The 15,012-nt window shown below is 38.9% G+C and overlaps 1 protein-coding gene across 1 annotated transcript in view; it reads right to left on the bottom strand.

Annotated features, from left to right (window-relative positions):
* Positions 1 to 15,012, bottom strand: part of LOC139713235 (mediator of RNA polymerase II transcription subunit 23-like) — a gene marked incomplete at its 3' end in the record, with an annotated part of 181,478 nt that overhangs the window by 108,553 nt on the left and 57,913 nt on the right. Inside the window, exons 7-9 of the mRNA XM_071624980.1 lie at positions 14,826 to 14,930; positions 12,426 to 12,495; positions 671 to 783 (exon numbers count right to left, since the gene is read on the bottom strand). Of these exons, the coding sequence (XP_071481081.1) occupies positions 671 to 783; positions 12,426 to 12,495; positions 14,826 to 14,930 (288 nt within the window). The remainder of the gene's footprint in view (positions 1 to 670; positions 784 to 12,425; positions 12,496 to 14,825; positions 14,931 to 15,012) is intronic.

Below are 15,012 nucleotides of genomic sequence, written 5' to 3'. Positions count from 1 at the left end.
CATACTTACTTCAGGCAATGCTTTACATAGAATAAAGTCAGTCTGTTTCTTTTGATACAAGATATGAGAGGAACAAAAAAAAACAAAACAAATTATCAGAATATAAATGCACTGATTCCTCTTCACACAGTGATGGTCAGTCTTATACAAAACGTGTACATGTAATTGAACATAAATAACTAGTTTAAAGATGATTTCAACACATCAAATTAATGCAGCTCTATCAACATTCATACATCATAATCAGGAAGGTTGTTAATAGTAATCAGGAGACACACTTGTACTTGTGTGTTACATGCATTTCAATAGGCCAAAGTCAGAAAGGCTTGTATACATGTAGGCATGCTGTTGCCAGAGCATGGATACGTACGTAGGTGGTCAGGATGCCTCCTGCAAAATCAGGGAGATCAGCCCCAGAAATATCATAATGAATACATTTGCCCAGATTTGTTACATACAAGGGTATGCTGTATGTGATTGTATTTGTTTGTAAACAGCACCAAAGATCAAGGGTTCATGTCATACTTTTGATGCCAAATTTGGGAAAATTAAGCAAAATGTGTCCTTGAAATATCAGATCTCAATGTACATAACCAAAGCAAGAATTAAAGATACTGCCTGAAATAGTTAAACTGATTTTAGGTCATCTCCAAATATGGGAAAACCTCACCATGTCAAATGGAAGCAGGCCTTTCATTGGGAAAGCCAGGGTCACTGCATCCAGCTTCCATGAGTTACTGGTGTTGTTTGAGTGACCGATGATCGGTAGCAGGAAATGACGGCCTGTTTGGTACGACAAAAAATGCTTTGTAAGAACGCCATTACTACCCATAACTATCTATAACAAGACTGGACTACAAACAACACCCTTCCCCAATCTTTATAAAGATGGATCATTTGTCAAGAGTTCTACAACTCAATGAAACAAATGTGGAGGTACTTCTACATGTACCTAGCAACAACTGCAGAGACTCCAACTCTCCCGCTTTCGATGGGAGATCTCCCGCCGGAAGCCCATTTTTGCAAAATCCCCCGTTCTCACGCTTGAGATTTAACTGGCTCTGTATCTCCCGCTTGAAATGATTTCTTACTTATTGTCAATGTATGTTGAAAAATAAGCCTTAGATAGCACGGAGAGAGAATCTAGAACCCTAGAACTTCGCACTTTGCGCACATCAAGTTAGAGTCTCCCGTTCGCTAGGGGTTTCAGGCGGGAGAATCTCCAGATCAGAAGGGGTTTGGGGTTGGAGTCTCTGCAACTGTACAATTTGTAACAGCTGTTTGAAATCTTGGTGATAAGAAAACAAAAACTATTTCTGTTAACTATAAAAAGAGGAGTAATAGTTCAGCACATAAAGCACTTTAAGAATTTTTTGCTATCATAGTTGATACACCATTTGAATACTACAAGTTTGTTTTTGCATCAACACTAACTAAATGCGGGCTGTCATGTCAATTCAAATATCAATTCTACAGGCAAGGCACTATGTATCTATACAATTTAATCACAGGTTATTACTACTACCATAAAACAAAACAAACTAGGAATGTCACATGCCTCCGCCATAATGCATGGTTCTCCGAATAGGTCTATAGCACAATGTCTTGACAATGTATGATAACAGTTTCACATAACTGGCAAAATATTAAAATGACAGGTTTGTCACAAATGCATTGAGTGTTCACTTTCCTTAAACTAGGTTTATTTGGATGAATGGCTATACTGTCTAAGAGTGCAGGTGTTTGGGGATTTGAGGATTTGTACCCAACTTTTGACCCTTTTGTAATTTTAAAGAAGAAGTGAAATTTAGCACTTTCACTTGACCTTTGACCTTTGGCAAGAAACTTCCAAGGGAATCTGTATTGGGTAATACAAGCATACACTAAGTTTCAAGAAAAAAATCCTGCAGGCACTGCATAGATGAGAGAGAAATAATGACATTTTTGATGACCTTGACCTTTGACCCCCTGGCCTTTGACCCATGACCCCTAAATCCCATACAAATTGTACATAACTACTGCCAGTCAGTACATACATATATTCTAAGTTCCATCAAGATACCTTGAAATATTTGTGAGATATGGAGAAAAAAGTAAAATTTTAACATTTTCACTTGACCTTTGACCCTTGACCTTAGACCTCATGACCCAAAGCTTTCTCTGGGTAATCTTCATTTGGTACCGGTAGTTCATGTATACACCAAGTTCCAAGAAAATACCTCCAGGCATCGCATAGATAAAGGGGAAATAGTGAAATTTTGAGAATTTGACCTTGACCTTTGACCTTCAGCATGTGCGCCAAAAAGTTGATAGGCACAACTTCGCCGACTCATACATATACATGCCAAGTTTCATTAGGATACCTCTAACAGTTTTTCAGAGTCCACAAAATTTATTACGGATGGAAGAACAGACGGAGGGACGGGCGGACGGACGGACAACCCGAAAACATAATGCCTCCGGCAACACTTTGTGGCGGAGGCATGAAAAAGAAACTTTACAAAGTAGAGAAGCACTCTGAGAGCGCAGACCTCCGCTATTAAAGCATGCAGCCCATTTCCACCTGCACTGATCTTGTCTTCCACAGAGACCAGTGATTTCCATCCATACATACTGCATTGTGTGCTGAAAGCCGCCCGATTTCCCAATATAGAAGCCTTTGTTATGTCATAAACCCTCAGCTGCACAGCGCGCCTCGCCCTAGCAGAAACTAGAGCACGCGCTTTATTGCGTGTATGCAAACCTCAAATACGCGCAGCCTGAACTCCCAAGTTCATTGGCCCTACCTGCCAAAATATAAAAAACCTTCATAAATTCCCAAAAAATTCTCGGATCACTACCAAAAGTTTATCGTTTGTTACTTGTGTCATTCTCAACCTTTCCTGCAAGTTTCATTCCAATCTGTTAACTACTTTTTGAGTTATTTTTGCACACAGACAATCTAACTAACTAACTATTGGACTAACGAACAAACACACAAACCAACAGTAACGAAAACATAACCTCCTCCCTATGGGGCACCAAGTGTTCGCTTGAAAATTCCGTCCAAATAGACACGAAATTACCTTAAAACTACAGAAATCATACACTGAAATCCATTTCGTTACAAAATGAAATTGTACAGACAATTTCGTAACAAAACAATTTCATTTTGTAACGAAATCTGGTTTAATTACAAAAAAAAAAAGGAAGACAGTTATCCATTTTGTTACAAAATGAAACAACAAATTTTATTTTGTAAACAAAATCTCATTTTGTTACAAAAAAGACTTGTGCTTTTTCATTTTGTGACAGAATGACATGGCAAATATAATTTCGTAACAGAATCTTATTTTGTTCCAAAAAAAATCATTTCGTGTACGGAATTGAACTACAAAACAATTTCGTGCACGGAATGGTTCTACAAACTGCATTTCGTGTAGAGGTTTATAACAGAACTGAACTACACTCCCTTTTGTGTACGGAGTTGAACAACAAAAGTCATTTCCCTGTAAGGTACCATACGAAATGGATTGAGTTGCACACGAAATGGATTTCGTTGCACACGGAATGCATTTCGTTCCATATCAAATGGATTTCGTACCATGCGAAACGGATTTTGTGTTTAATACACAGAAAGGATTTCGTGTACGGAATGGCATTCTGTCAGTCTCTGCCGAGTAAGGGATATAAGAAGGACGCTGATTGGCTGCCTTGTTGATCCGAGCAAGCTCCGCCCTATATTTTGCATATACCGGTACTTGAATGAAGGGTCAGACAACGAAATTTCGAAAGCCGGTAAGACTTGTAAGTTTATTATAAACTCTTATTTTTTTCTCTTTTTTTTTTTTGCTTTATAACAAATGCCTATAACTAAAGTGAATCGATTAACGTTAGGCCTGCACGATACTAGTGGTTTGATACGCTATTGGAAGCAAATCACTGGACATTCTTGCATCTGTCACTGCCACTGGCTTCCAACTTAACGTTAGTTCAGTCCCACGTGTATCTTTCTGCGATGGTAATTTTCTCCAATACATTACCATCCAAATCCACTTAATACATGAACAAGCTTATCTGAAGATGACCTTCTAAGTTAGGGCTGCGTTTCATGAAACCGTCATAAATATAAGTTCATGACATCCCATTGAAGCATGTACAAACTCTACATTACAATACACGTTTCAAGGGGATGTCCAAGAAGTTAGACTTACGACGGTTTCATGAAACGCAGCCCAGATCTAGATCTACTGCATAATAATAGTCATTACGCTGGATTTGCTTCAATAGCGTTCCTGTGTATCAGTGGGTGTTGGGCACCGCTAGATCTTTCATACATGAGAGGAAAATAATTTTTGAAATTTCACTTTCAGCTCTGAATCCCCAGCCCGAATTGTGGCAAAGTAGGAGTTATCTCGCTTTGAGCAATTTTGTTGTCTGTTTTTGACTGCTCAACAGTGAATGTTCGCTACAGTCCCGCATAAGTTTGGCCCTATGACTATGAGTATGAGTGATGCAAATCATGAGTTATCTTCAGATAAGCTTGTACATGTCATGTGTAAGTGGGCATGCAAATGCACTCATAGGAACTTGGTAATGTAGGGTTGTGTAGGACAAAGTTTCCTTGTTGGAGTAGTTGGATAGACTTCCCTAACACTAATAATATTTCAAGTCATACCCATTTTCTTGCAATCAGTTTTAGCGGGAGTTACAAGGAAATCTTGTCGAGTAGTCAAAACAGACATCAAAATTTCACTTAGCAAGATCCGACCCCGACTGCCGAGGGGGGGGGGGGCACTCACTAACCTAATATAATAATGGTATACTCGGTCTTGGGTGTGCTGCTCAGCTCAGATGGGTCACTTTTTTTGAAGAAATCCCTAACGTTACGTTAAACATGGCCTGGGTTGTAATTTTTAGTCAGAAAATTCCTAAACATGCCTAACAATTTTCAAAATCTGTAATTTTATTGTTTAGAGTACACTCCCAAGTCACAAAATCCATATTTTGAATCAGAAAATCCCTAATAATGGGTGCCCTTTTGTAGTCTACCAAGATGATCCTTACAATAGGGTATGGAAATGTATGGTATTACCGGACACTTTTCAGTAGTCACACCAAATATTTATCAAAGTCATGCAATAAATAGTCAAAATCCTATAGAAAATAATAATAGTGAACACTTGTAGAGTGCACACACCGTCGAAAGACGCTCCTGGCGCTAGCTCAGCAACAGTTCTTGTAAAGTTTAACTTAACCATAAACTAGAAATATCACTTAAGGTGATTAATACCCCCGCCCCGTGACAGTCTTACCCAAGGAATGATCTTTCCTTGATCTTCTGCCATTTAAATGCCGTTACCATGGCAACGCAGCTTCCGACACGTCCGAAAAATATGTCTTGCACATCTTCCCACCAAGACTATTGTGTGTGCCACATTTAATAAGCTTTTGTCAAAAACTGAGGAAGTAGTTCAATCCACAAGATCTTTCCTTGATCTTCCGCCATTAATATGCCGTTACCATGGCAACGCAGCTTCCGACACGTCCAAAAAATATGTCTTGCACATCTTCCCACCAAGACCAATGTGTGTGCCACATTTCATGAGCTTCAGTCGAATACAGAGGAAGTAGTTCAATCCGCAAGATCTTTCCTTGATCTTCTGCCATTTATATGCCGTTACCATGGCAACGCAGCTTCCGACACGTCCGAAAAATATGTCTTCCACATCTTCCCACCAAGATCAAGGTGTGTGCCACATTTCATAAGCTTTGGTCAAAAAACTGAGGAAGTAGTTAAATCCGCAAGATCTTTCCTTGATCTTCTGCCATTAATATGCCGTTACCATGGCAACGTACTTTCGGGTACTGTCGAAAAATGCGTCTTGCACATCTACAACCAAAGGCACACATCTGTACCAAGTTTCATGGAAATTGGGCAAAAACTGAGGAAGTAGTTTGCAACACAAAATTTTCCATCATTTTGGCTCATAATATGAGCTGTTACCATGGCAACATACTTTTTGTCACTGTCAAGAAATGTGTCATGCTGACCTATATCCTAAGACAAACATTCAATATGAATTCCATGAGAATTGGAAGAACACTGATGAAGCAGTTTTGCCATGAAGCATTTTGCCCTATATTTTACCAATAACATGCCGTTACCATGGCAACGCACTTTTTGCCACTGCGGAAATATGTGTCTTGCACATTAACATATTCAGATGAACATCTGTACCTAATTTCATAAAAATTGATCAAAAACTGTGGGAGGAGTTCGCGACGCAAGATTTGTACCCATTTTTGCCCATAATATGCCGTTACCATGGCAACGTGCTTTTGGGTACTGTCAAAAAATACGTCTTGCACATCTACAACCCAAGGCACACATCTGTGCCAAGTTTTATGGAAATCGGTTGAAAACTGAGGAAGTAGTTCGCGACGCAAGATTTGCAACGGACCGACCGCCCGACCGCCCGACCGCCCGACCGCCCGACCGCCCGACCGCCCAACCGTCCGCTGATTCCTATATACCCCCTTCAAACTTCGTTTGGCGGGGGTATAATAAAGGTTGTACTAATCATATTTTTTTTTTAAATTACTTAAATTTAGCATCACCCTATGTCAATATGAAAATTTTTTCCAACATACAGACATCGGAAAGAAGTTATGTTGATCATATTTTGCTAATAACAGATAAAATTCATATTGGCAAAGTGTTTCTGTTTCTTCTTACCAATATCCTTCTGAATTTAACTGTGGAGAAATGTACATGTAAGCAAACTATGTTCATTAATTTTCTCTAGAGAAAAAATAAATTATAAAATATCTCTTATCCCATTAATTTAGTTTTTCCCACTTATAGTAACTATGTTTAAGAGGTTATCTTAGTCTTAGATAACCTCATCGGTTATAACCTATGAGGTTATCTTAGATAACTAAACTTCATAGGAAAAACAGTGCAAACAGGCAGGGATTAGCATCTATAGGCTTTTGTGTCTGTATGTTGGAAAAAATTTTTAATAGAAAACACATGTCCGGTAATACAATGCCCTGTTCCAGGTCACCAAAACACAGCATATGCGAAAAAGGAGAGTGATGAAATGGTTTATACAGTATCGAAGATTAATTTGCCTTTGCAAATAACATCTTTATTTTAAGGATCATCTTGGTAGGCTACTATGAGTAATGTACTGACTGGGCTTGTCCCTCAAACTGTCAGTGAACGGAGCAGCTAGAGGACACCAGGCCTCACACGGTGGAGCTGAGAGCATGGCCGTACACAGAAATTTTTTCCAAGGGGGGCAAGACATGTTAAAATTTTCAAAAAACCTTTAAATCGAGTGAGCGAAGCGACCGAGCTGCTCACGAGAGCACTTTTGCATTTTTTTAAATGGATTCGAAGGATTTGGTACACACTTTTGGTGGATTTTGTGCAAATTTTCAGTAAAAAAATGTGAATTTTCAAAATTTCTGGGGGGCAACTGCCTGCCCCCCCTCCCCCCGCTGCGTATGGCCATGGCTGAGAGTGACATAGGGTGATGCTAAATTTAAGTAATTATTTTTTTAATATGATTAGTACAACCTTTATTTATGGTTAAGTTAAACTTTAGAAGAACTGTTGCTGAGCTAGCGCCAGGAGCGTCTTTCGACGGTGTGTGCACTCTACAAATGTTCACTATTATTATTTTCTATAGGATTTTGACTATTTATTGCATGACTTTGATAAATATTTGGTGTGACTACTGAAAAGTGTCCGGTAATACCATATATTTCCATACCCTATTGTAAGGATCATCTTGGTAGACTACAAAAGGGCACCCATTATTAGGGATATTCTGATTCAAAATATGGATTTCGCACCTTGGGAGTGTACTCTAAACAATAAAATTACAGATTTTGAAAATTGTTAGGCATGTTTAGGAATTTTCTGACTACAAATTACAACCCAGGCCATGTTTAACGTAACGTCAGGGATTTCTTCAAAAAAAGTGACCCATCTGAGCTGAGCAGCACACCCAAGACCGAGTATACCATTATTATATTAGGTTAGTGAGTGCCCCCCCCCCCCCCCTCGGCAGTCGGGGTCGGATTTTGCTAAGTGAAATTTTGATGTCTGTTTTGACTACTCAACAAGATTTCCTTGTAACTCCCGCTAAAACTGATTGCAAGAAAATGGGTATGACTTGAAATATTATTAGTGTTAGGGAAGTCTATCCGACTACTCCAACAAGGAAACTTTGTTCTACACAACCCTACATTACCAAGTTCCTATGAGTGCATTTGCATGCCCACTTACACATGACATGTACAAGCTTATCTGAAGATAACTCATGATTTGCATCACTCATACTCATAGTCGTAGGGCCAAACTTATGCGGGACTGTAGCGAACATTCACTGTTGAGCAGTCAAAAACAGACAACAAAATTGCTCAAAGCGAGATAACTCCTACTTTGCCACAATTCGGGCTGGGGATTCAGAGCTGAAAGTGAAATTTCAAAAATTATTTTCCTCTCATGTATGAAAGATCTAGCGGTGCCCAACACCCACTGATACACAGGAATGCTATTGAAGCAAATCCAGTGTAATGCTATTATTACGCAGTAGATCTAGATCAGGGTTGCGTTTCATGAAACCGTCGTAAGTCTAACTTCTTGGACATCCCCTTGAAACGTGTATTGTAATGTAGAGTTTGTACATGCTTCGATGGGATGTCATGAACTTATATTTATGACGGTTTCATGAAACGCAGCCCTAACTTAGAAGGTTATCTTCAGATAGGCTTGTTCATGTATTAAGTGGATTTGGATGGTAATGTATTGGAGAAAATTACCATCGCAGAAAGATACACGTGGGACTGAACTAACGTTAAGTTGGAAGCCAGTGGCAGTGACAGATGCAAGAATGTCCAGTGATTTGCTTCCAATAGCGTATCAGACCACTAATATCGTGCAGGTCTAACGTTAATCAATTCACTTTAGTTATAGGCATTCACTAATATCGTGCAGGTCTAACGTTAATCAATTCACTTTAGTTATAGGCATTTGTTATAAAGCAAAAAAAAAAGAGAAAAAATAATAAACTTACAAGTCTTACCGGCTTTCGAAATTTCGTTGTCTGACCCTTCATTCAAGTACCGGTATATGCAAAATATAGGGCGGAGCTTGCTCGGATCAACAAGGCAGCCAATCAGCGTCCTTCTTATATCCCTTACTCGGCAGAGACTGACAGAATGCCATTCCGTACACGAAATCCTTTCTGTGTATTAAACACAAAATCCGTTTCGCATGGTACGAAATCCATTTGATATGGAACGAAATGCATTCCGTGTGCAACGAAATCCATTTCGTGTGCAACTCAATCCATTTTGTATGGTACCTTACAGGGAAATGACTTTTGTTGTTCAATTCCGTACACAAAAGGGAGTGTAGTTCAGTTCTGTTAGACCCTCTTCACGAAAATGCAGTTTGTAGATCTTCCGTGCACGAAATTGTTTTGTAGTTCAATTCCGTACATGAAATGATTTTTTTTGGAACAAAATAAGATTCTGTTACGAAATTATATTTGCCATGTCATTCTGTCACAAAATGAAAAAGCACAAGTCTTTTTTGTAACAAAATGAGATTTTGTTTACAAAATAAAATTTGTTGTTTCATTTTGTAACAAAATGGATAACTGTCTTCCTAATTTTGTAATTAAACCAGATTTCGTTACAAAATGAAATTGTTTTGTTACGAAATTGTCTGTACAATTTCATTTTGTAACGAAATGGATTTCAGTGTATGATTTCTGTAGTTTTAAGGTAATTTCGTGTCTATTTGGACGGAATTTTCAAGCGAACACTTGGCGCCCCATACCTCCCTTGGCGGAAGTAATTAATGAGTTAATTTGCCTGTCATGCAACAATGTATTTCAATCACATATCATTCTGCCTGGGTGATACATACAATCTTAACCTATTGATTTGTTTAAGTGCATGCATTTACAAATGTACATATTAAAGTCACAGAAATGAAATTAAAAAAAAAAAATCATGTTCGACAATGCAAGTGATCTTTGGTCACAGCGTATGGAGTAAACCTTTGTATCAGGAATAAGTGCACATGAGAATAAGAGACCCAATGGTCTCACACTTGCCCGGGTATTGCAAGTTCACCGTCTACACATTCTGTCAGACTATTATCCAAGAATTGTCTCACAAATTGTAGCCAAACATCTGTATTAAAAGGCATTTTATTGGTCATGGTAAATATTGGTGCGAAGGTATAGTCAAGGAAACAACATGTACATTGTAAATGAAGAAATATTCATCAACAACTTCCAATTTACTGCCAAACTATGTATCATAGTTCACTGACATGCTGAGTCTAGCCTAGCTACTGCAGACGTAAACAGACTTTAATAGTATGTAAAAACTGCCCCATCCATCCAATCCCTGCACAACCCCTGGAGGTAGAGGCTGCACTATGAATAACCTTTTGGAAGTACCCTCATTGACAAAGGGCGGTGACTGAGCTCAGTTGGTAGCACGTCTGCCTCACAATACTAAGGACCTCAGGTCGATACCCAGATCCCACTGAGCAATGTTATGTGTAATCATACCATCTCCTCTAGTAAGAGGCAATTCATTCTGTCCCTCGGATAGGACATAAAATGGAGGTCCCATGTGCAAGAGAGTCACAACCAGTCACAACTCATGCATGTAAAAGATCCCACTTCATTTATTCATTGCAAAGAGAAGGGTGTTTAACGCGGTGAAGTAGTGCCACCTCATATCCAACTGGACCCCATGGAAAACCAGCTATTGCAGACAAATATGGGCTATCCAGCAATCTTCTTAGATGGAAAATAAAACAAACAAACTGATATATTTTCTCAGAGTATTTCCAGTTTTAAACTTGTTGTTGTTGTTGTTGTTGTTGCTGAAATAGGGGGTTTTGGGGTCCATGTATATAGAAATTGTCACCAATGTGATAACGCACTAAGTATGGTGACAAATTTGACAAAGTGTTTTCAAGAAGAAGAAAATTTGTTGGTTCCCCCCTCCCCCTAGCCTACCCCTGGATCTGCAATGAACAAAGTAGAAACTACAGTATCCAATCTACTGACTCACAACATTAACAAGTTAGCTTATTTCTTCTGGTTGTAGATAGAAGATTCATAAAAATTTCTTAAAATGTTGGGGTTTGCCTCCCCCTCCCTCCGGGTATTCTGCCCCTTGGAGCCCCCAAGTGGGGAATGGTGCCCATTGCACAGATACAATGTACATATTCTATAACCTGACAATAATTCCTGCTAAACTTGGTAAAAATCTGACCTTGTGTTTTCACAAAGAAGATGTAAATGTGAAGATTGGCCTCAAGTTGGTCTCCCCCAGCTTATCCCCCCCCCCCCCCATCTGCCACAAATGAACTAAAAACTGCAGTCACTAATCTAAATTACACATAGCACCATTAAACAATTTGAGAAAAGATTTAGAAAGATTCCTTAATTTGGGGGTTTTGTCAGTCTCCCCCCCCCCCCCCCCCCCCCCCCCCCGCATTGTGATCCAGGGCCTCCTCCAAGTTCAGAGGAGAAGAAGAAAATGTAAAAAGTTTACGCATGACGGATGATGCACGCTGGACAAAGAGTGAGAGCAATACGGTGTAGCTCACTTGAGCCTCTAGGCTCATGCGTCAGAGTGCGTCAGTAAAAGATCCTGCTTCATTCATTCATCACGAAGAGCAAGGTGCATAATCCTGTGAAGTAATCCGCCCCAAGTGCATACAACTGGACCCTATGGGTGACCTGCTAGTTCATGTAATACAGGCTATTCATCTTGTCAGATCCCCTCTGATGGAAAATGTAAACAAACCTGTGTTATTTGAATATCAAATGGGGAGACTGTGTGGGCATTTGTTTTCAGTGTTAGTCAAAATAAATTCTAGTTGAACTAAAATATGACGTTAAGGGGAACTGTGTATCAACAAGGCAAGTGCAAAAATGTGTCTCACCCATTTGCATAGAAGAAATTAACGTTTTTCTAACTCCTGGAAGTTCATTGACCCCGCCTATGACCTTTGACATTGTGGTGACTTTCAACTCCCCACGCGACATTTACCAACCAAGTTTGGTCACAAACTGACAAATGGATCAAAAGTTATGAGCCCTAATCGAAACATGCAGTAAAAAGTTAACATTGGGCCCTAAAAGTTTGTTGACCCCTGTCTGTGACCTTTGACCTTGAGGTGACCTTCATGTGTGGTAAAATGTGTAACTTTGTATAACCACTCTCCCCTACAAGTTTCATTGAAATTGAAGCCCTCGGTAGAGAGTTATTCAAGTTTTTGTAGCGTTACGGATGGACGGACGACAGACAGACGGACAGATGCCGCAGGTGATCCCTTTGTCTCCCCTCACCTCCGGTGGGCTCGACAAAAAGCAGTGGCATTAAAAACTTACCAGTGATTGTCACCAAGTTAGCTACTGGCCTGAATGAGTCAATGTAGTTAGCAAGTTCTTCTCCAATAGCCTAATAGAAGAAAGAAAGATGAACTGCAAAACATTACGGACAAAGTGAAGAAAGCGATGCAGAAAGCATTAGTTTCTGACCATCATTTAACTCTTTATGTGCCACGTTCGCATATCCCACTCAGTCGACGGCGTGCCAACTTCGCATATTCTGCTCAACACACAAAGCCACCAAAACCGATCAATAAATCGCTATAATCCCGCGGTACAATGAAAGGGTTTCTTGCACTTTTGTTCCTCTCACATATGGCTTGCACTCTATGTGGTGATTGACTATCAAGCTGTGTTCACAACTAGATTTGTGTGTACATTAAAAGTTTCTGTCACGGTTTTATGTGCAAAAGTCATGCCTTTACAGTAATGTAGCAACCTGTCATTTAAAAGAACTAGAAATGTCGCTATGGCGACTGTTATGCCTCCGCCATAATGCATGATTCTCCTAATAGGTCTAGATAGTACATGTGGACAATGTGTGATTACATTTTCACAAAACTGGCAAAATATTGAAATGACAAGTTTGTCACAAATGTGTTGAATGTTCATCTTCCTTGACCTTGGTTTAATTGGATGAATAGGAGAGCATGTATTTGGGGATTTAAGGACTTTATCTTGACTTTGACCCATTCATACATTTATGCATTGAGTAATTTTCATGGTACCGGTATGGAGAAAAAGTGCAATTTCTGTACTGAATAGTAAATTGTTACCATGTTCATCTGGCCTTTGACCCTAAAATTCATAAGATAATCACTTTCAGGTAAAACATGCATAGATATGCAGTAAGTTTCACGATAAATTGAGCCACTTCCGAGATATGGAGGAAAAAGTTAGCTCAGCACTTTCACTTGATCTTTGACCTTTTGACCTTTGAGGCAATAAAAAAGAAAGAGAAAAAAAAAACTCTCCAGAGAATTTCTATTAGGTTACACATGCATACACCAAGTGTAAAAAAAAAAAAAAAAAAAAACTAATCCTGCTGGCATTGCATGAACATGAGGGAAATAGTAAAATTTTGAAGTGTTGCACTTGACCTTTGACCCCTGACCTTTGACCCCATGAACCCTACATTCTCTAGATAATCAGTGCCAGTCAGTACATGTATATATACTATGTTCCATGAAGATACCTTGAACAATTTTCCAATTTACAGAGAAAAAAAAGAAGTTTTAATACTTTTACTCGACCTTTTGACCTTTGACCTTTGACCTCATGACCAAAACTTTCACCAGAGAATCTAAATTGGGTAATACATGCATACACTAAGTTTCAAGAAAATATCTTCAGGCATTGCATAGATATGGTGGAAATAGTGAAATTTTATGTATTTGACCTTGACCTTTTGACCTTTGACCTTTAGCACGTGCACCCAAAAGTTGATAGGCACAACTTCACCCCCTAATACACATACATGCCAAGTTTCATTAGGATACCTCAATAGCTTTTGATAGTTACCTTGTCCACAAAATTCATTACGGACGGACGGAAAGACGGACGGAAGGACGGACGGACAGACGGACGGACGGACAACCCGAAAACATAATGCCTCCGGCAGGAGGCATAAAAAATTGAAAATAGATTTGTCATACAATTTATATTGAAACAAAGTTTGCAATTCCTCTTTAACTTTGCTTAGTATTATGTCCGACTAAACAGAAATTTGTAGAAGTTATACAAATTGGAAAAACAGAATTCTTTCTCAAAGCATGACTACCTTCGTGTCTCAGAATAACATGGCACACAGGGAGTTTTCACCATGGCACATAAAGAGTTAAAATTCATGCCATCTCACACATAATTTTTGAACAAAAATCTACCCATGCATCAGTACACATCTGTATCAATTGATAGTACTAATCAGAAACTCTGGGATGTCATGAGCACTAAAACTTACATTGTATCAGCATGGCAGAAACACGCTTTTGAGTAATTACTTGATAAAGTAGTCAACAGATAATTCAATACACGAATCTGCAGATTTTTTCTTAATGTACTTCTATTTAAATCTACTGTTACTTTTACTGGGTAACATGTTCATTACAATAAAGGTGGTCTTCCATGATGGTTTGTGTATTTGTGTTAAATTACTCAGAAAAAAAGTTGAATTTGTTCTAAATCTTTATATCAAAGATTGTTTCATGATTGAGGAATTAATGTTTCTAATCTTCTTCCAATGATCAAAAGCACAGAAAAATCAAAAGCATTCTTGATAAACAATCATCATTTACCATTAGTCTTAAATCAAAGTTCTCAGAAGGTATCCCCATTTGTATTCCACTTGTCTATGTGTAAGGCTGGGGAAAAAATGAATGAAAATTATAGTAATAGGTTTACCCAATGTTTGGCAGGTCCATTTTCTGGGAAGACTTTAAGGATTTCAGTCACTGCAAAGTATGCTGGAAGGAGGCAGACATTTCTATCGATGATGTGCATCACAACCTAGAATGAGCAATGGATAGACAGACACATATACTGCACAAACCATTTGGCTTCACACAAATAGCACCACATCAATATGTAC

Source organism: Diadema antillarum, unplaced genomic scaffold (assembly GCF_040938485.1).
Source record: "Diadema antillarum isolate AM-2024a unplaced genomic scaffold, OU_Dant_1.0 seq00001929_RagTag, whole genome shotgun sequence".
NCBI classification, from domain to species: domain Eukaryota; kingdom Metazoa; phylum Echinodermata; class Echinoidea; order Diadematoida; family Diadematidae; genus Diadema; species Diadema antillarum.
This window is presented reverse-complemented; position numbering and strand designations above follow the sequence as displayed.